General features: G+C 42.7%; 1 protein-coding gene across 3 annotated transcripts in view; it reads left to right on the plus strand.

Moving 5' to 3' along the window:
- Positions 1-21,994, plus strand: part of TAMM41 (TAM41 mitochondrial translocator assembly and maintenance homolog) — a 59,132-nt gene that overhangs the window by 493 nt on the left and 36,645 nt on the right. For 2 of the 3 annotated variants that reach the window (XM_023218419.1, XM_023218418.1), the window contains exons 2-4: positions 2,215-2,397; positions 7,407-7,499; positions 16,823-16,973. In XM_023218419.1, coding sequence (XP_023074187.1) covers positions 2,215-2,397; positions 7,407-7,499; positions 16,823-16,973 — 427 coding nt within the window. Of the gene's footprint in view, positions 1-2,214; positions 2,398-7,406; positions 7,500-13,562; positions 13,712-16,822; positions 16,974-21,994 lie in introns of all 3 variants that reach the window. The other variant, XM_023218420.1, reaches the window with a different exon arrangement.

Here is a 21,994-nt window from a genome sequence, read left to right on the forward strand (position 1 = left end):
TCCTTCAGAGCCGGAGAGCTGCCGGTCCGCTCTGCACACTCCACGTGTCCACTAGCAGAGTGAACCGTAGGTCTGCGTTCCTAGTATAACGACAGCGCGAATTGAAGCGAAGGTGTTGAAGGATACTTAGGAATCCACGTGGGTCTAGAGCAGGAGAAGCAGGCAGAAGGAAAAGCTGCTGCAGGGGCAAGTGGAAGAAAGGAAAGGAAATAGTTATCAGGTTCTTTCAGTGTTTTCAGTCGGCTGGACATCAGAATTTTCTGGGGAGCTTTTAAGAAAATCCTAATGCTCGGGTTCCGCCGATGGAGATTCTGATTTAACTGGGATGAGGCCTGGGCTTCAGGAATTTAAGAAACGTCCCAGGTGATTCTAATACGCAGCCAAGTTTGTTGAGAGTCGCCTCTATAAATGTAGGAGAAAATGCAAAATGATCTTCTGACTTCAGGAAATTGGCGAACTGGTTGTAGGGCCCGGGCAGGTGCAGTGAAAGTAACTAACAACAAAAGTTAGTGCGTGACCAGTATATTTACCCTCGCTCAGCACATTTAACAAGGGTCTGAGACTAGGCATTGTTACTTTTCAGAGTTGGCTCAGTACAGCCTCAGTAAGGGTACAGTTTTCCTTGTAATTTGCAGAATTCAGTGTGCAAGTTTTAATTGGTTCCCCTGCGTCTGGATACCTGACTGTAGTCTGTCTTCTGATTAACATCCTGCCTGTTCACTTCCTGGTGAGGCCGTCTATACTGTTGCTTGGATTTTCTCTGTTTCCCACTTATACTACTATTTAATATTTTTCTTTAAATTGGCAGCATATGAGAAATTATGTTATTACAGGCTAGTTATTTTTTCTGAATATACCTTAACATAATTACACATTTTTAAAAAACATGTTTATTCCATACCCGCCTCGCCACCAAATCCTAAGTGTCCCCAGTGGTCTGTAGAGTCACACTGTGGTAGAGCAGGCGTTAGCCTCCTGATGGCGACCTCTGCATTCTGCCATGGAGGTTTTCCTTTGAGTAGACCTGGAACTTCCTGCAAGACAAGGTCCTTCCTTCCCATTCCCTCACTTTTGATTCTTTACATTCAAGTGAACAAGTTGTAGATTCCAACACCTAAATCTCTCTCACATCAGTCCGCATCCTTAGTGCCTTAGCTAATATAATTTCATTTCTTACCTGGAATCTTGCCGTGGCTTCAGATCTAATTCCCCCCACTCCCTTAGTCCCTCTTCTCTCCAGTCAGCTCTTCTGCAGGAAAATTTTCTAGTGTGGCAAACAGCCTCCCTTTCTGATCTCATCTTCCACCACATAAATGTGTTCTATTTCATTCATATCTAACGGCAGCTTCCAGAACATGCCGGCTCCCATATCCACAGAGCACTTTCCTCCAACATGGCTCCCTACCCTTCCCTGTGCTCCCCCAAGTGCTTCCAGCAAGTCTGTTTAACTCACATGTCCTTCAAGTCTCAGGTTTGTCATCTCTAGGAGAATTTCTCCCTCCTGTGCTCCTGGTCTGATCCCAATTCTGAGTGCAGTTAGTACATTTTGCATTCCTCTGTGAAGTCAATGTAGTGATAATTTGTTTATTCTCTCCAGTAGACTCTGAGCTCTATACTTCTACCCTAGGGCCTGTCAGAGCTCATTATAAGTACTCAATGAGTGGTTGGTGAATGGGTAAGAGATAAAATAACTGACTTCCTTTTATAAAATATTTCATAGAGTTTATCCAGATGGTGCTAATTTGATCTGGAAGAAAAGCGGAGCACATTTAGCTACATTTGTGAAAGGCAGTGTAGTGCAGTGGTACAGCACACACAGTTTGGAGCCAGACCACTTAGGTCTGCCACCCACAAGCTCTGTGTCCTTGGGCGAAGAGCATCATCCCCTGTGCGTTGGTTTCTTATAAAATTGAGATAATAGCAGTAGCTACCTTGTAGGGTTGTGTTGAGGATAAATGGAGTGACTGCGTATGTTATCCATCAAGTGTTTAAAGAATGCTGGCACAACAATACATGTTAAAGAAGTGTTTGCTGTTATTACATTGATAAAATGAAGCTCAAATTGGTTCCAGAGACTCGCTCACATTTCTGATGACAGCACCAGGCCTTCTGACTATTGATCATAATTGCATAATATGTTAGAGCTTTTCCATGCTCTCTTGCTGCCTTTCTAGGAATTAATACTGAAATTATTGTTTTTTCTTCACTCCGCAGAATGCTATGCTGGACTTTGTGTTCACAGTAGATGACCCTGTCGCGTGGCATTCAAAGAACCTGAAGAAAAATTGGAGACACTACTCTTTCCTAAAAGTTTTAGGGCCCAAGATGATCACATCTATCCAGAATAACTATGGCGCTGGAGTTTACTACAATTCATTGATCATGTGTGATGGTAGGGTAAGTGACTGCTGGCCTTTGTCTTAACTTGGCTGGTTACTAACCTGGATTATTAGAGCGCCACTAAATACGTATGTTCTTGTAGTCAGGAGACATTCACACTCCTGCTGGATGTTGTTATAGTCAGGAAATAGTATGTTTTTATAGTATGTATGTTCTTATAATCAGGGAACATTCACACTCCTGCCAGACGTCTTGAACTTGGGGACAGAGCAGGGACTGGAGTTCTTCCTCATCTCCCATTAACTGTGATTGCAGTGTGAGGAGGTGGTTGGGTGTGACTGACTTTTTTAATTTTTTTTATTTTTTGAGATGGAGTTTTGCTCTTGTTGCGCAAGCTTTAGTGCAGTGGTGTGATCTTGGCTCACTGCAACCTCTGCCTCGCAGGTTCAAGTAATTCTCCTGCCTCAGCCTCCCAGTTAGCTGGGATTATAGGGGTGTGCCACCTTTTAGTAGAGACAGGGCTTCACCATGTTGGCCAGGCTGGTCTTGAACTCCTGACCTCAGAAGATCTGCCCGACTCAGCCTCCCAAAGTGCTGGAATTGCAGGCGTGAGCCACTGAGCCCGGCCAGACTGACTTTATTTTTTTTGTCTTTGGCCAAGTGGTTCTCAAGTTTTAGTGTACATCAGAATCCCATAGGTTGTGTGTCTGTTGGACACACAGATTGCTGGGCCCCACCCCTAGAGTTCTGATCACTAGGTCTTGGGTGGGGATTGAAGATTTGCATCCCTTAACACCTTTCCAAGCAGTGCTGAAGCTGCTGGTGTGGAATCATTGGTCTGGTCAGTGGGAGGAATAGGCAGGCCATTTTAGGGTCAGATTGGAGACTGATTTTATCTAGAAAGAGGGGCAGATACCCCCAGAAAGAAGTTGGAAGTGAAGAAGATAACACAGGTGATTGGGAGCATGTGTGTCAGGTGATAGACAGGAACCTCTTGGTGCTAGGAGATGGGTGGAATTTGACAGTGGGTGTTGGAGAGCAGGTAAGTTGCATGGATTCCTGCTGGTGGGTCATCTGACAGCAGGAACTTTGCTGAACTGTCTTTCAGTTGAAGCATCCCAGTCTCCAAGAGAGCCGTCAAGAGCTAAGCAGAACCCCAACCTTCAAGGATCAGTAGGGGTCTAAATCAGATACTTCCTAGAGCTTCCCTGGGCCAGGGACGACATATGGGTTTTACTTGCTGTGGCAGCTCTGCCACTCATTGCTCAGAGCAGTCAAACTTTGACAGGCATCGAACCACCTGGAGATCCCATTTAAATGCAGATCCTGACTCTGTTGGTCTGAGATGGAACCTGAGATTCTGCTTTTTTTTTTTTTTTTTTTTTTTCTTTTTTTGAAACAGAGTCTGGCTCTGTCACCCAGGCTGGATTACAGTGGCGCTGTCTTGGCTCACTGCAACCTCTGCCTCCTGGGCTCAAGCCATCTACCTGCCTCAGCCTCCCAAGTAGCTGGGACTACAGGCACATACCACCATGCCTGGCTAATTGTTGTATTTTTTGTAGAGACAGGGTTTTGCCATGTTGCCTAGGCAGGTCTCGAACTCCTGATCCTAAACAATCTGACCATCTTGGCCTCCCAAAGTACTGGGATTACAGGTGTGAGCCACCATGCCCCACCAAGATTCTGCTTTTTTTTCTTTTTTCTGAGATGGAGTTTTGCTCTTGTTGCCCAGGCTGGAGTGCAATGGTGCAATCTCCGCTCATTGCAAGCTCCACCTCCCAGGTTCAAGGATTCTCCTGCCTTAGCCTCCCGAGTAGCTGGGATTACAGCGCCCGCTACTGTAATCATGCCTGGCTAATTTTTTGTATTTTTAGTAGAGTGGGGTTTCACCGTGTTGGCCAGGCTGTTTGCGAACTCCTGACCTCAGGTGATCCACCCACCTTGGCCTCCCAAAGTGCTGGGATTATAGGCATGATTCTACGTTTGTTATAAGCTCCCAGGTGATGCTGGTGCCACTGGTCAAAGGCCCACGCTTTAAAGGGCAGGAGGTTGGAGTACTGACTTGAGAAGGATTTGAAAGTCTATCTGAACTTGGCTAAGGAGTGAGTGTTGTGATTGACTGGTGATGTCTGCATATCCCTTGGGCCTTATATTTGCTTTTCTGGTTGAGATCCAGCCCTGCTTTGCCTGTATTTTGCAGTTGAGGAAACTGAAGTTCAAAGAGAGGAAATTACTTCCATAAGGTCGTGCAACTAGTTTGCAACAGGTCCCCTGACTGCCAGGCCCATGGTGTTTCTGTTACCTCCCAGTGGTTACTTGACTGCAGCTAGAAGGGCTTTCTGCAGTGCTGCTGCTGGAGTTGGGGGGAAAAAGGCTGACACTCAGTACAGCCTTCTGTATCCACTTGAGTCATGCAGAACACTTAGCTTTCTTCTTTCTCCACAGTTAATATGCCAAACCTATCTCTAATTAGTAATTTTCAAGCAAAATTATAAGTTCCAGTAACTAAATGTTTGGATATAATTGTATGCCAAAAGACCATACTTTTTAGTTGACAATTTTTAGCTGCTTTTTATATATTTACAGCTTGAGAAGGCTGTTTGGATACTGAAGTTCAGCAAAGTGGGTCTGAAGATACTTGTTTATGCAAATGGGACTTTGTAACCTGGGAAATCTACAGGATTTATGCAAATTATTATTGAAATGGGCTTAACTGTCCGGGCACGGCAGCTCATGCCTGTAATCCTAGCACTTTGGGAGGCCAAGGTGGGTGGATTGCAAGACCAGCTTGGGCAACATGGTGAAACCCTGTCTCTACAAAAAAAAATACAAAAATTAGTCGGGCATAATAGTGCATGCCTGTGGTTCCAGCTACTCTGGAGACTGAGGTGGGAGGATCACTGGAGCCCAGGGAGGTCAGGGCTGCAGTGAGCAAAATCATGCCACTGCACTCCAGCATGGGCAACAGAGTAAGACTCTGTCTCAAAAAAAAAAAGAAAAGAAAAAGAAATGGGCTGAACTATAATTTCTTTTTTTAGCATGAATAAAGAAGTTTTATTTTTGGATGTTGCTTTGTAATTATAGAAGTGTTTGAAGGCCGGGCGCGGTGGCTCAAGCCTGTAATCCCAGCACTTTGGGAGGCCGAGACGGGCAGATCACGAGGTCAGGAGATCGAGACCATCCTGGCTAACACGGTGAAACCCCATCTCTACTAAAAATACAAAAATCTAGCCGGGCGTGGCGGTGGGCGCCTGTAGTCCCAGCTACTCAGGAGGCTGAGACAGGAGAATGGCGTGAACCCGGGAGGCGGAGCTTGCAGTGAGCTGAGATCCGGCCACTGCACTCCAGCCTGGGCGACAGAGCAAGACTCTGTCTCATAAAAAAAAAAAAAAAAAAAGAAGTGTTTGAAACAGTCAATAGCAAAAAAGAAATTCACTATGTAAATGATGTCAGTGAAAACTTTTAATTAAAGGAAAATTTCTTGTACTTTGTAATGAAAAGAGCATTGGAAGACCAGACTGCAATTCTGGGACCTAGTTTTGACTCTGCTACTACTGGTGCCACCTTGAGCATGTCATTTGTTCTCTCTGAGCTGTAGGTTTTTTATTTCTCAAATGAAGAATATGAACTAAATTATCACTTCTCAAACTGGCTTTGGGGAAGGACCAGTTTTTTTTTACTCCCAATCCACTGAGGACCAATACTAGATAGCATCTAAGAGCCATTCCATCTTTAACATCACATGGACCTAAGTTGAAATAATGGTCACTTTGTAATTGCCTGGTAGGTTCTTCCTGCCTGTCACATGGACAGGCACTGTGACTGTGGTATTGCAGTAAAGAGTTTAATTAGGCCAGGCGCGGTGGCTCACGCCTGTAATCCCAGCACTTTGGGAGGCCGAGGTGGGTGGATCACCTGAGGTCAGGAATTCAAGACCAGCCTGGCCAACATAATGAAACCCTGTCTCTACTAAAAATACAAAAAATTAGCCAGACATGGTACCCCCGCACCTGTAATCCCAGCTACTCAAGAGGCTGAGGTGCAAGAATGGCTTGAACCCAGGAGGCAGAGGTTGTGGTGAGCTGAGATTGCACCACTGCACTCCAGGTGACAGAGTGAGATTCCATCTCAAAAAAAAAAAAAAAAGAGTTTAACATTAACGTGAGGCTGGGCACACAGGAGAACTGGCGTTGTCACTCAAATCACTCTCCCTGAAAGCTCGGAAGTTAGGGGTTTTGAAGGGTAGTTTGGTGAGCAGGGGACTAGGGAATGGGTGCTGCTGATTGGTTGGGGATGCGATCATACAGGTGTGGAAAACAGTCCTCATGGGCGGAGTGGGCCTTTTGGTTGGGGAGGGGCAGCGGGACCAATTGAGTGTTGAGTCATGGTGGTTCTGGGTGGGGTCAGTCGGTTGCCAGAATGCAAATGCCTGAAAACATCTCAAAAGACCAATCTTAGGTTCTCCAGTAGTGATGTTATCTATAGGATTAATTGGAGAATTCACAAGTCTTGTGACCTCTGGACACATGTCTCCTGAGCAGTAAGACATCATAGAAGCTATGCCAACATTTTAGCAGAATTCAGGCTCTTCCCATAACCCTAATCTTGTGGACTTTCATTAGTTTTACAAAGGTGATTTCAGCTCTGGACTGGGGAGGGAAACAGTTTTAGGGAGGGACTATTGTCATCCTTGCTTCAAAATTAAACTATAAACTATATTCCTCCCCCTTGGTTGGCTTGACCTACGCCCAGGCATGAGCTTGGATAGCCAGCCTGTGAGGCTGGCAGCAAGATGGAGTCAGCCACGCTGGACTTCTCTTACTATTATAATCCTGTGAAGGCAGTTTCAACCTCGCCTTAGACACCCTAGCGGCTAAATCAGTCTTGGGCACTAAACCTTTCAAAGGTTTTGGTGGAGATGTGTGTTTTCACCAGGCAGGCGTTTTGAGTGGCTTTGGAATCAAGGTACTGCTCTGATCAAGAATTTTATATATTTCCTTATATTTTGTACTTGTATAAGCAATATCATGGTATTTTACTCCTTTTTGTGCCATTTTTCCCTTCAGCTTATCAAATATGGAGTTATTAGCACTAATATTCTGATTGAAGATCTCCTCAACTGGAATAACTTATACATTGCTGGACGACTCCAAAAACCGGTGAGTGTTTTACAGGCTACATAGTTAGGGATACCTTTCTTCTCTGAGCCTAACCTTACTTTGATCATTGTGATTGCAGTGAGATGGAACTCTGGAAATAGAAATGAGTTTCTGACTCTTCCTATTCCCTATAAAATTTATTGCCAAATAATATCCACATATTCTCTTGTGATATTGTGATATAAGAAGAAATATGTATTTGGTATTCTCCTTGGGCTCCTGGTTCAGAGGTCCTAAAACCCTTGGAATATCTGAGTGATAGGGATGAGAATGTCTTTTATTATTCATAACAAGTTCCTTTCAGTCGTATCTGAGTTTATACTAATAAAGTGACTCTTGATAGGCCCCTAGAAGGATTCAGGATAGGGTTGGTTGCCAGGGAGCCAGCCATGTGATGAGAGGCTGGACCTTTCAGGCTCCCCACTCCCACCTTCACAGAGGGGAGAAGGGCTGGAGATTGGGCCAATCACCAATGGCCAGTGATTTAATCAGTCATGCATAGGCAGTGGAACCTCCATAAAAAAACAAAGGGGTTCTGAGAATTTCTGGGTTGGTAAGCACATCAAGGTGCTGGGAGGGTGGTGTGCCCGGAGATGTGGAGCTCCACACCCTTCTGCTACCCCGTATCTTACCAAGCATCTCTTCCATTTGGTGGTTCCTGAGTTGTGTCCTTTATAATAACCAAGTACATGCGAGTAAAGTGCCTTCCTGGCTGGGCACGGTGGCTCACACCTGTAATCCCAGTACTTTGGGAGGCCAAGATGGGTGGATCATTTGAGGTCAGGAGTTTAAGACCAGTGTGGCCAGCGTGGTGAAATCCCATCTCTACTAAAATACAAAAAAGTTAGCTGGCCGTGGTGGTGCATGCCTGCAACCCCGGCTACTGGAGGAGGCTGAGGCAGGAGGATCACGTGAACCTGGGAGATGGAAGTGGCAATGAGCCGAGATCATGCCACTGCACCCCAGCCTGGGTGACAGAGTGAGACTCCATCTAAAAAAAAAAAATATGCCTTCCTGAGCTCTGTGAGCCATTCTAGCAAATTACGAAACCAGAGGAAAGGGGAAGTAGCCCCCATCCCTTTCTAGTAAACGATCAGAGTACAGGCAACCTAGACTTACGATTGGTGTCTGAAGTGGGGGAGGCTTGTGGAACTGAGCCTGTAACCTGTGGGATCTGACTCTGACTCCAGGTAGCTAGGGTCAGAATCGAATTTAGTTGTAGGACAGTCAGTTGATGTCTGGAGGGCTGGATAATTGGTTAGTGTGACACCCACATTTGGAGTCAGAAGTGCTGGGAGTAGAAGCCGGATCGCAGTCCACTCTCCCTCCTGCTGCCCTTCCATTCAAGATTCTCCAGTGACTGGATTGGGCTCCAAGTTGACCCATTTGGGCGGCGGGAGGGTGGCAGAGGAGGTGCCTAATGCCTCAGTGGAGCCTTCCTCAGCACCACTCAGTCACCTTGTCTCCTAGGACATGTACCACGGAGGCACTGTTTGTCCACTAATGCATCCAAAGGGCAGTCCCTGGGTCGTGGGATGCTTAAGTAACCTTTGAGTAAATGAATGCACTAAGTAGTCATTCGAAGGGACTGGCGTTCCCATCCCTTTTATTCTCTTTCTCAGGCCAGTGGTGATGCCTTCTCTATTGTCTTAGCTCTTTTGGGACACAGGTAGAGAGGCTATGGGGAGTAGACTTCTCCTTGGGCTTTAGTAGAAACAAGAAACAAACACAAAACAGGAAAAAAAAAAGTGGGAGAGAACTTAAACTTTTAACAAGTATTTGCAATGTCACCTTTCTTCTTTTTTTTTTATTTTTCAGATAATCAGTCTGTATTCTGAGAAGGGGTCTTTCCACAGTTTGAGAACTATGTTAAACAGTTACAGTTGCTAATCTCGCACTTCCTACTATAAGGAAGATTTTCATTGTGTGTGAGAGGGTCCCAGGCTCCACAAGAGGGCGATGGATTGTTCTCGAGTGTCTCCCCCAACAGCGATGTGCTGCTTCTGTAGCTATCCACGGGAAAAATGACAGATTTCCATAGCCTTAGCTCACTGATTTGTGTCATAAACATCTCTTTATTGATGTGCATGGGCTGTCAGGATTCTCCTGCCTTGCACCTGGGCTTACAGTTTTATAGTGTAGCTCCTTAAAATGTCCAGAAACACTTGATCCGGGCAGGGGTTACACAGGTATATGCATGGACAAATTTATCAAACATACCCTTAAAATCTGTGCACTTCACTGTAGCTTTTACTTTAATTAAAAACATTTTTAAAGTCCAGAAATGATAGGCTTACTGAAATTTCTTATCTATACAGATAAATTTCTCATTTCTAAGTTGGATGACTAGTAAAGCTCATAATTGAGCAATTGGAAATTTGTAAATATTTTATTTCCAAGGGTTTTTTTTTTTTTTTTTTTTTTAATATGCAAAAGATGGGCCAAGCACAGTGGCTCACGCCTGTAATCTCAGCACTTTGGGAGGCCGAGGTGAGTGGATCACTTGAGGTCAGGAGTTCGAGACCAGCCTGGCCATCATATTGAAACCCCATCTCTTCTAAAAATACAAAAATTAGTCGGGCATGGTGGCGCACGCTGGTAATCCCAGCCACTCGGGAGGCTGAGGCAGAAGAACCGCTTGAACCCAGAAAGTGGAGGTTGCAGTGAGCTGAAATTGCACTACTGCACTCCAGCCTGGGTGACAAAGCGAGACTCTGTCTCAAAACAAACAAAAACAAAATATGTAGCTTGATGGACATCAAATTAGAAGCCTTGAGTCATATACAGTCCTGCCACCCATTAGCTGTTACATAAACTTGGGCATCTTGTTTTATCTTTCTGAACTTCAGTTAATTTATCTGTAGAATAAAGGTCCACAAAGGTGTTGAAAATTGGAAGCAGGGCCGGGTGCCATGACTCATGCCTGTAATCCCAGCACTTTGGGAGGCTGAGGCAGACAGATCGCTTGAGGCCAGGAGTTCGAGAACAGCCTGGACAACATGGAAAAACCCCATCTCTACTAAAAATACAATAATTAATTGGGGGTTGCGGCATGCCCCTGTAATTCCAACTACTCGGGCTGCTGAGGCAGGAGAATGGCTGGAACCTGGGAGGCAGAGGTGAGCTGAGATTATGCCATTGCAGTCTGCACTCCAGCCTAGGTGACAGAGTGAGACCTAGTCTCAAAAAAAAAAAGAAAAGGAATATTGCAAGCAGAGTAGTAGTGCTGGGAAGAACGCAGTGTTGCAGAATCCAACAGATGTAGGGTTAGGATCCCAGCTCTGATGCTTGCTAATATTGTGACCTTGCACCACTGGCAGTCTCCCTAAGCCTCAGGGTGTTTGCATCTGTAGATGAGTCTGATGACGCTGACCTCAGAGGGTTCTGAAATGCCTGGTACTTAGTAGACACTCAGAAAATGGTCTTTCCCTTCTCTCTGTGCCTTTGCTTATCTCAGTTATTTTGAGATAAAAATTGAATGTTAAAATGTTGTATTATTCTTTGCATTATACTTCATGTTTAGAATATTTCAAAATTTTAAAAAAGTCTTTAGAAACCTGAAATGCCATGAAATCTCAGAATGTAAGCACTGGAAATGACCTCAGGTTTTATCTAACTATTATATCCTTGTAAAACAAAAACAGCAATTCAAGACAAGTAGTAGCAGCCATGCTCATATCATGCAAAACTCTGCATTTCTCAGCTGACTTGGAGAAGAAAATGTTACTGATATCAATGATTATTTTCTAAGGCTTTTTGTGCTTCTAGCACAAGAAAATTAGGGTATCATAAAATCATTTGAAAGTGTTGAACATATTTTTTTTAATTGAGAATGATAAATGGGCAAATTAACTCCCTTTTCCACCTTGCTCCCAGTTTTCAACATGTGGAAATCACTGTTAACCAGAATGATAAAGATTTTTAAACAAACTACCACCTATAATGATAATGATTTTAAGCAAACTGCCACCTCTAGGTGGCAGCAAATATTAATCAGACTTGGTAAACAAATCTAATGAAAAGAGAGTGGTAGTATTTTGGACAAGAAAGTTGGGTAAATATCTTAAGAAAGAATTATGAGAATATGAGTATGAATTCTTTATCTTTATATGTTTTAAAAGGAGTCACATTAAATTATGTTGTCTAAAGCCCCAGAATTGTCTTGCATCTTACAAATTGAAATAGAATTTCTCAATCACTAACAATTTAAGTCTTTAAAAGGAAATAGACCAGGTGCGGTGGCTCACGCCTGTAATCTTAGCACTTTGGGAGGCCGAGGTTGGGGAATCACCCGAGGTCAGGAGTTCAAGACCAGCCTGGCCAACATGGCGAAACCCCGTCTCTACTACATAATGGAAAAATTAGCCAGGCATGGTGGCACACACCTGTAATCTCAGCTACTAGGGAGGCTGAGTCAGGAGAATCACTTGAACCCAGGAGGTGGAGGTTGCAGTGAGTCAAGATCGTGCCACTGTACTCCAACCTGAGCGACAGAGCAAGACCCTGTCTCCAAATATATATATGAGTATCTTGCTTAAAAAGATGGACTTTCTGGGAGAAGTTGAGAGTAAGTTAAATTTTTATGATACTTTACCATTAACTTATCTCATAATTGATGTAATACCCTAATTTTATTTTCAGTACAACCTTAAGTTTCTGAGTTTAATATTTTCCCAAGTAAAAAACCATGGAATTTAAAGTGTTTAATATAGCATTGTGACCAATCTTTTTTTAAGCCAAGAAACCTCTCAAGTAATAATTAATAGTTATTTTCCTAATTAACATAATTTTGGATTTTTGTATTTTACATTGTTTTTAGTGTATAGATAATTGTGCTTGAGTTTTTAAGGCATTTATATTGACATGCAGTGGTTTTTTTGCCACCTTGTTAAGAGGATTTTAATTTAATGTATTCGTTGTGATATGTTTTGCCTTTTAGTAATGTGGCTTTATTTAATTTCAATTTTATTTTTGAGACAGGGTGTTGCTTTGTCACTTAGGCTGAAGTGGAGTGGCATGAACACGGTTTACTCGACCTCCCGGGCTCAACCAATCCTCCCATCTCAGCCTCCTGAATAGCTGGAACTATAGGCACATGCCACCATGCCCAGCTAATTTTTGTATTTTTTTTTTGTGAAGATGGGGTTTTGCCATGTTGCCCACATTGGTCTTGAACTCCTTGGCTGAAGGGATCCACCTGCCTCAACCTCTCAAAGTGCTGGGATTACAGGTGTGAGCCCCCATGTATGGCCTATTTTTTGATAACAGCTTTATTGAGATAAAATTCACATACCATACAACTCAACCATTTAAAGAGTACAATTCAATGATTTTTACTATATTCACAGAGTGCAGCCATCACTGTATTGTAGCTTTATTGATTAATTTTTTTGTGTGGGTTGGAAAACCCCCAGTGGTATAAAAGATCCCTAAACTGGGAGTTGGAAAACTTGGCTTACTAGTTTTGGCTCTGCCCTGCTATAAGCAAATGTTTGGGCTGCTAGCGTCTGAAATGCACAGATTGAGCCATTCATTTCTTTATTCAAAAGACAACTGTTTCTTCTCTGTATGCCAAAGGAATTTTTAAAAATGATAACATGTTGCTTGTCCTCAGAGAGCCCAGAGTCCAGCAGGTAGATATTGAGTAAGGTTTCATCCAGCTGTAATGTTCAGTGTTTCTTCTTCATCCTTAAGCAATGACTATTTAGAAGAGTTAAACCTCCTGGTCGTTTGGAATGGAACAGTTCTGGTGGGCGGTTGAGTATTTGAACAGTAGGTAGAGCTGTGGTCTTTGTGATTAAAATTTCACTCTTTACAATTCAAGTAGTCTCTCCTTGTGACAGTTTTAGAGGAGCCCACATGTGACTTTCTCTTTTTTCCTGTCTTGAAAGGTACTCACAAATCTCTCCTTTGAAAGTCCCTTTAAGCAATGCCCCTTTCTCTCCAGTAAAGATTTTCCTCCCTGGCAGTCGTGCTAATGTTATCTATGCAGTTCAGGTTGGGGCATTCCCAGTAAGATACAAACAGCTATTCACAAATCTGAGCACTTTCTTCTTTTCCCAGGCCTCTCTGGCAGTGTCCCAAGAGTTCACTGGCTTTTCACTCTGAACAACAAATAACAGTGCTGCTGAGACAAGTTCCTAGTTCACCTTTCGTTGAAGAACCAGATCAGCACAGTAGCAGAATCTTCCGAATTGACATTTTTCCTTTGAGTAAGGATGCTTTTATTTTCACCCTCTTAACCTTAAATAGCAAACAGACTGCTTTCTTACAGCCTAGGTAGAACAACTTCCTTGGAGAACAAGTGGTATTTTGGTAACTAGGAAAATTTCGCCAAATTTAGTCTTTTCTTTGCATCTTTGAGTTGTTAGCGTCTCAAAATAACTCCTAATTTCACTAGGTTTCTAAGCCATTAAAAACAGAGAGGTGAAGAATTATTGAGAAGGATGTGTGATGAATGGGGATGAAGAACGGGAATGTGGAAGTAGAGAGACATCACAGAGTTGTGGAAAGAGCACTGGGTGAATCCTGGGACTGGATCCTGATCCAGTTTGCCACTACGTCTCTTGGAGAAATCGTTTAACCCCCTCTGGGCCTAAGTTTTCTGTCAGTAAGAGGAGGCAGTTGCCCTCCTAGATTAATAATTCAGTATGGAATACAGCCATCCCTTGGTGTCTATGGGGATTGGTTTTAGGACCTGCCCCCACCCTCAGATTCGCATCTCTGATATAAAATGGCCTAGTATTAGCATATAACTTATGCACATCCTCCTCTGTATTTTAGAGCATCTCTAGATGACTAGTAATACCTAATACTGTGCTTACACATCACGTCATTCACCTGCCTTCAACATACTAATTGGCCTATGGCGGCAAATTCTACATTTGCTTTTTGGAAGTTTGTGGATTTTCTTTTTTCCCTGAATGTTTCCCATCTGTGAATGGTTGAATCCATGGGTGCAGAACCCACAGATATGAAAAGCCAACTGTATAAGGTTTAGGAAAGTTATTCAAGGAATAAGCATAAGTGTTTTTATAGGACCTTAAAATTTGTTTTAATCATCTTTCAAAATAAGTTAACCAGAATAGAACCATAAATCAATGCATGAGAATAATTCAGAATATTCAGAGCTGAATTTGCCAAGTAAAAGGGTGTGATCCTGATTTTTGTTGTCAATTCATTATGCAACTGTAGGGAAGTCATGTTCCTGGCTGGTCATGGGTTACTCTCTGCAGATGATTGCAGTAATGCTGAACTCACCTAAGGGCTGAAAGGCTTAATTAAGGTCCATTAAGTTCTCAGAATTGTAAGGGAGGAGGGGGTGATACTGAATCAAGTGGCGTACCTACCATATATGATGTTTGTATGTTATAAATATTCCCTTAGAAAAAAGTAGGGAAAAAAGGTAAAAGAATTTAGATTCTGAAGCCTGATTTATAAAATAGTAGTTACATGTTTTATAATGCTGTTTTTTACAATTAGAAGAGAATAAACTATGCCTTGGGATACTGCAGCATTCCCTTCTTTCCTTGCTTTCTAATATTTATTTTGTAGTTTCGCATCGTGTATCTTTTATGTGCCATCTTAATTTTGTCAAAAATTATCTGTATTTGACAAACAAAAGGCAACTTATGCCCTGTTTTCTAGAATAGGTGAAAAATATGTCAATAGTACCAAATGATTTAGAGATGGTAGATACATTTTAGACATATGGGAGTCCTTATTAGGGACTTCTAGACTCTTTCCTTTGTGTAGAAAGTCAGTCAGAAACAGTATGATGTTTTAAAAAGATTATGGTGGGAGTGTAAATTGGTATAACCACTCTGAAGAGCAATTTGACAGCGGTAAGTGTACACCTTAGAGCAGTCATTCTCAAAATGTGGTCCTTGGGCATTAAGAACTTGTTAGAAATGCACATTTTTCAGCCCTCACCCAGGCCTCCTGAAACAGAACTCTGGGAGTTGCATCTGATAACACACGTTTTAATGAGTCCTCCAGGTGATGCTAATGCTAGCTAAAGATGAGAACCCCGGCCCAGAGAAGCTCTTGCCTTGTGCACTGAGAAGCGCACACAAGGAAGCTCATTTCACTGAAGGGTTTGTGTGCAGTAACTCACTTGATTTTTCTAGCAGCCTTATGAGCTTGATTCTGTTATTTACCCCATTTTACTGATAAGGAATTATGCCCATAGTCACAGAGCTAGTAGGAGATGGAGCTGGGATTTGAACACATCTCTTAACTATACTACAGTCTTCAGAAGTAAGAATCTTAACTACAGTGCAGACTGGAGCTCTTAGTATTGTTGTTGTTTTTTTTTTTTTTGAGACAGAATCTCACTGTGTCTTTCAGACTGGCGTGCAGTGTCATGATCATGGCTCGCTGCCACCCACTGCAGCCTTAACCACCTGGACTGAAGCTGTCTTCCTACCTCAGCCTTCTAAGTATCTGGGACCACCACATGTGCATCACTATGCCTGGCTAGGTGTTTGTTTTTTTGGGTTTTGTTTTATAGAGATGGGGTCTCACTGTGTTGCCCAGGCTGGTCTCATGATCCCCCTGCTTTGGCCTCCCAAAGTGCTGAGATTACAGGTGTGAGCCACCACTCCCAGTCACTCTTTGTATTTTAATGGATTTGCAGAAACTCTCAGATGGAAGCTTCTACTCTTTATTGAGGAGAAAAATTCTTTCTGTGCAAAGCAGAATACTAATTCTAGGCACTTTACATTTATTATTATAGTCAATCTTTGTGACAGTTCTTTGATGCAAATCATTTGCCCAAACTCACATAGCTGGTAAGTACCTGGACTTGAGCCCATACCTATCTCTAAAATCCATTCTTTTTCTACTGTAGCTAGTTTTCTTTCATTTTTCCTTAGTCAAGTTCAAAATCAATGTATCTAGAGATTGTGAAATAGAGCATGAACTTCCTATGCTAGATGTGGTCCAAGATTACAGATGAGGTCTAAATAAAGAGGTAAAATGCCTCTGTCGACTAAAAAATTAAGTGACGATAGTGAGATTATAAATTTAAAAATACTACAGTTTCCAAAGGACTTTTACTCTTTTTCTAAACCTATAATGCGTTTCCTCATGTAAGAAGAATATTTGTTTTCTTTGGCATTTTGATCCTTTCCTGTGTCATATGATTTCTTTGACGTTGGCATAAAACAAGGAGATTCTGGGATTACTTATTAGAGGAACAATTTTGTGTCACCTGAACCAATATTCCAAGATCTTCAGTGGGAAGAGTTTGAGATAGTTCCAGTGGCTGTGTAACCCATGCTTGAGCAATGCTTTTCTTCCCAATGTTCTGCCTCTTTCAGGTGAAAATTATCTCAATGAACGAGGATGTCACTCTTAGATCAGCCCTTGATAGAAATCTGAAGAGTGCTGTGACCACTGCTTTCCTCATGCTCCCCGAAAGCTTTTCTGAAGAAGACCTCTTCATAGAGATTGCTGGACTCTCCTATTCAGGTTAGTATGGTTGCTGCCCAGATGTTCTGCAAGAAAGAGATTTATATTTGAAGACTGCAGCTATCCTGTTCTCACTCGGCGCTGGAGCTGCTACAGTCTTAGTTGTAAATCACATCACCTCATAAGTGGTTCCTGCACTCACCTCGTGATTTGCCTCCCTACCTCCCAGGTCCCCTCTCCACATCTCCACGCTTATTGTCCCAGGGTAATTTTGTTGTTGTTAATTTTTATTTTGAAGTAATTTCAAACTTAGAGAAAAGTTTCAAGAATAATACAGAAAACTCCCTATGCCCTTTTCCCAGATTCGCCAGTGTTAGCATTTCACCATATTTCTTTTCTCATTCTTTCTGTATCAGTGGTTTTCAAACTTTAGCGTGTATCTGAGCAACCAGGAAGTCTCAGGTTAAAACACAGACTCCTGGGCCCTACCCCAGACAGTTGATTTAATAGGTTTGAAGACGGGTCCGAGAATTTTTATTTTTAGAAACAAGTTCCCAAGTGATGCTCATGCCCCTTCAGGGGTCCCACTTTGAGAACCACTGTTTTCTCCATATGTGTAAACATACTATATATATGTATTTTTTCTAAACCGTTTGGGAGTAAGTCACACATATTATGTCCCAAACTGAGAGGGTAGAGCCCCTGGCCCCTCACCCTCACTGCAACCAGAGGAGCCCCCATCTATCTGTTTACTATAGTAAGGTTCCGTGTAAGATTTCATTTACAAAACAAGTGGTCTGCTACTTTTTTAAAAGTTTGGAAACCACCATCTTAAATAAATATAATCTTTCCCGATTTTTAAGTGTAAGTCAAAGAACTTTATGCTTAGAACATTGGAAAAGCAGTTTAGTCTCTGAATCCCAGTACAGACAGATAAGATTTCATGGAAATTTAAGAGACCTTAGAGATTTTGTTCTTCCATTCTTCCCTAAATTCATCTACCATGACTACGGCTGTATTTGCAACACTGTAGAGAAAGGCACTGAAGCAGCCTTTTTCTCTGGGTGCTTCCAGCTTCACCCAGCAGCCTCCCTGCCTTCCAACAAAAGACATAGGGGCAAAGAGTTGCGTGGCCCTGTGCCAGAATGAGCAGGCCATATGCACTGTGTGAGCAAAGGGAGTCACTTTATTAGTGTGATTCCCTTCCCATACTCCCCTGTGAAAAATGATGGAACGGAAGGAAGCCTTTTATGAAAGCTGACTTGGTGGGAGAAGATGCAGGACTGTTCTCTACTCTGCCCCTACCACTACCAGTCCTTCATTTCTTCCCTTCCAGTCAACATCTTCATAGCGTTGGATGGATTCTGGGAGTTCCTTCTAAATCCTGAACATTACTAAGGAAATTTACCAAATGACATAGCTGCTTTCACCTCTTTGAAGACTCCTAAGTTAGCCTTCCAGCTGCTACCAATTTTAGCTGATTTTTGCTGGAACTAGAAGAAAGTAATGAGGGTAGAAAATGACATAGGCTCTGTCGGTAGATCTCTTTCATAGGTATGAGACCTACCCCAGGCAAAGTGTTGAAAGGCACATTTTCTTCCTGACTTTCATAGGCTTCTGAGAACCCAGTGTCCTAGAATTGATCGTTTTTTATCTCTTGGCAAACCTCTGAAATCTCCCAAGCCCTGAGAATATGCCAAAATTCATATTGTCTGCTAATCTCATTTTTATTTATAGCTTTGACGTTGTCCATCTTTTTCCAGTTGTGAGATTATGTATGGTCCCTAATCTGTGAAGTTCAGTATTTTTCCTGGGAGTGTGCAGGAGAAGGAACAGAAAAACCTTGTCTGTCTATGTTGTTGGACAAGTGCCTGGTAGTAATTGCTTCGGCAGAGGCGAGATCGGTATTACTTGCAGCAATAACAATCCTTTACATTTTATACAGTATTTAAGGACTACTTTAACTGCCCTGAGGTCGGTATTATTGTAAATGATGGGTGAGAAAAGAGTAGGTGGAGGATGAGAAGCTGCGAACTGGGAAGGAGAAAGCTTTATCTTTTCTTGTTTTTTATTTTTATTATTTTTCCTCCACCCACCTCCTTTTTTTTTCTCTCTCTCTCTTTTCTTTTTTAAGACAGATTCCTAACCCAGCCAGATGTGGTGGCCCTGTAATCCCAGCAGTTTGAGAGGCCAAGGCAGGCAGATCACTTGAGATCAGGAGTTCAAGACCAGCCTGGCCAACATGGCGAAATTCCATCTCTACTAAAAATACAAAAATTAGTCAGGCGTGGTGGTGCATGCCTGTAATCCCAGCAACTTGAGAGGTTGAGGCAGGAGTATCACTTGAACTGGCGAGGTGGAGGTTGCAGTGAGCTGAGATCGTGCCGGTGCACTCCAGCCTAGGTGACACAGTGAGACTATGTCTTGTGTCTCAAAAAAAAAAAAAAAAAGAAAGAAAGCTTTCTAACCCTTTAGTTTTTCTTAGAAGTTAGCATTTAAATGAACAGGAAAGGAGCACCAAATGCATTTTAAAGGGTCACCCTGAACTTTGTCATGTAAGTACAACTATTAAAATGACAATTTTAGGCAGTGGTCCTTGGTTTAATATTTATCAAGCAAAACAGCATTTCATATCCTAAAGAACTGCAGATGGAATTTCTGCTCTAAGGAGCTTCACGTTAATAGCATGCAGTCACAGTGAGTCAGTGGTAGACTTGAAAAACAACATGTGTGAAAAAGGCAAGAAGGGTGTGAAAGAACATGATGTGTTTAGAGAGAAAGCAGTAGATTGATGTGACTGAAGTCTGTGGCTTAATGGCAGGGAAAATAGCATTTATTATTGGGTGCCAAGGACTACTCTCAGTACTTTAAATTTGATAACTAGTTTAATTCTCACAGCAACCTTTTGATTTGGGTGCTGTATCATTGCCCCATTTTATAGATGAGAAAACTGAGGCCCAGAGTGGTTCCCTGTCTAAGGTCACTCATCTGGTGCATGATGGACTAGTTTGAATACCAGCTTTCTAAAAGTATTTGAACCTTTCTTGTGTGTAGTTTTATTTGTTTTTCATTATTTTATTTCCTGAAACACAAACTTGAACCTTTCCGAGCCCCCAGTTTTCTTACTTGTAAAACAGAAATAACTATCTCACAAAGAAATTTTCAATGAGATAATATATATAATAGCTTCCAACATCTTTTTTTTTTTTTTTTTTTTTTGAGACAAAGTCTCGCTCTGTTGCCCACCCTAGAGTGCAGTGGTGAGATCACAGCTCACTGCAGCCTCGACCTCCGGGGGGGCCAAGCAACCCTCCCACCTCAGACTCCCAAGTAGCTGGGACCACAGATGCATGCCACCACAGCTGGCTAATTTTATTTATTTTGTGTAGAGACAGGGTCTCGCTATGTGCCTTGGCTGGTCTGGAACTCCTGAGCTCAAACAATCCTCCCGCCTCGGCCCCCCGCCCATGAGTGCTGGGATTATAGGTGTGGGCCACTGCGCCTGGCTGCCTCCAGTATGTTACCTCATTAATAGTCAGTGTTCCAAAAATGATTGCTGTTATTATTATTTTTATGGATTATTGTTGGTCACATGGGTTTTCGTCAGGTTGAGACACTGTTGTTTGCTCGATCATCCAGTGATTGATAGACACTTAGGTTAGCTCCATTTATCACTGTTTTATTGGCAACACTGCTTGAATCACTTTGTACAGATTACTTTCGTTGGGGAAGGGGCAAAGGAGTCACTGACTTCCTTGGACATGTTCTCCAAAGTGGAATTATGTTGTCAGCTGTAAAAATTATAAAACTTGTTACACAGACAAATAATGCCTGTCAAAATTTGCGGGGTGCTGTGGCTCACACCTGTAATCCCACCTTCCAGGCTGCAGTGAACTATGATCACACCACTGCACTCTAGCCTGGGCAACAGAGCCAGACCCTGTTTCTTAAATTAAAAAAAAAATTAGATGGGTTGAAACATGACAGCCCCATTTCATGTGGCTGGTTAAGGTCCTCAAGGGATGAAAAACACCTTCAGGCACTCTCCTATGAGAGAGAGAATGGGCTTCTTTCATTGCCAGATTGTCTGAACACAGCCTCAGCTACTTCTAGGAATAAGATGAAGCAGTGAGGAAGTTGCCAGTTGAGTGATTCTTGGGGAAAAAAATTTAACAATTAGTGCCAGCTCTCTAAAGTGTGGATTCTGGATTCTGGTAGAAGCCAGTAAAGAAACGTTTTCTCTGGAGTAGAAGCTAGTAAGATTTATTCTGTGGCAATGAAGCCATCTGAAACCTTATACAAGCAGTGTGGTTGGATCGGCGTATGGGAGCTGACTGCCTCAGGACTTTGGAAGCCTGCTTCTCTGTGCCTCAGCCGGAACTCAGGGTACTCAGTAGTCACCTGCTAATTTCTGAGAACACAGCACTCCTGAAGGGATAGAAAGCATGAATAATACCCAACCTTTTTAGACTAGTGCTGTGTGTCAGGTATTGTAACATTCATTAAGTCCCTGAAATTTACAAACTAGTTATTATTGCTCCCTTTTTTCATTTGAGGATACTGATGCCCAGAGAAGTTAAGTGGCTTGCCCTAAGTCTCATAGCGCGTAATTGCCCAGGTAGCATTTGAACCCAGGCAGTCTTCTTCCTGGAATGCTTGCTCTTAACCCTTTACTGTTCTGAAAGGTCTGTGGTGGTGGGTGTCACTCCTGGTTCACTCTTGGGTCAGTCCTTCCCCAGGACCCACTGGGTCACACCTCCCTCCTCACCCCACCCCACCCCAGTGGGCCTCAGATCTGGCTTATCATAGAGGCCTTCCCTGACCCCCACTGCAACTCTACCACTCCCTGTGTCTTTCCCTGTTTCTGTTTTCCCCATAGCAGGTTCCACAGTCGGCTACACTGTATCTTACTGTTGGTTGGTTGGTTGATCTTTGGTCTTTGTTCCACTACTGAGGATGTGGAGGGAAGGAATTTTTGTCTTGTTTTGCTCCTTATGTTTGTATGCTTCCAAATAGTACGTGACATGTACTAGGTGCTCAGTAAATATTTGATGAGTGGATTATATTGCTTCCTTCCTGAA

Source organism: Piliocolobus tephrosceles, chromosome 2, assembly GCF_002776525.5.
Source record: "Piliocolobus tephrosceles isolate RC106 chromosome 2, ASM277652v3, whole genome shotgun sequence".
In the NCBI taxonomy this organism is placed as follows: Eukaryota; Metazoa; Chordata; class Mammalia; order Primates; family Cercopithecidae; genus Piliocolobus; species Piliocolobus tephrosceles.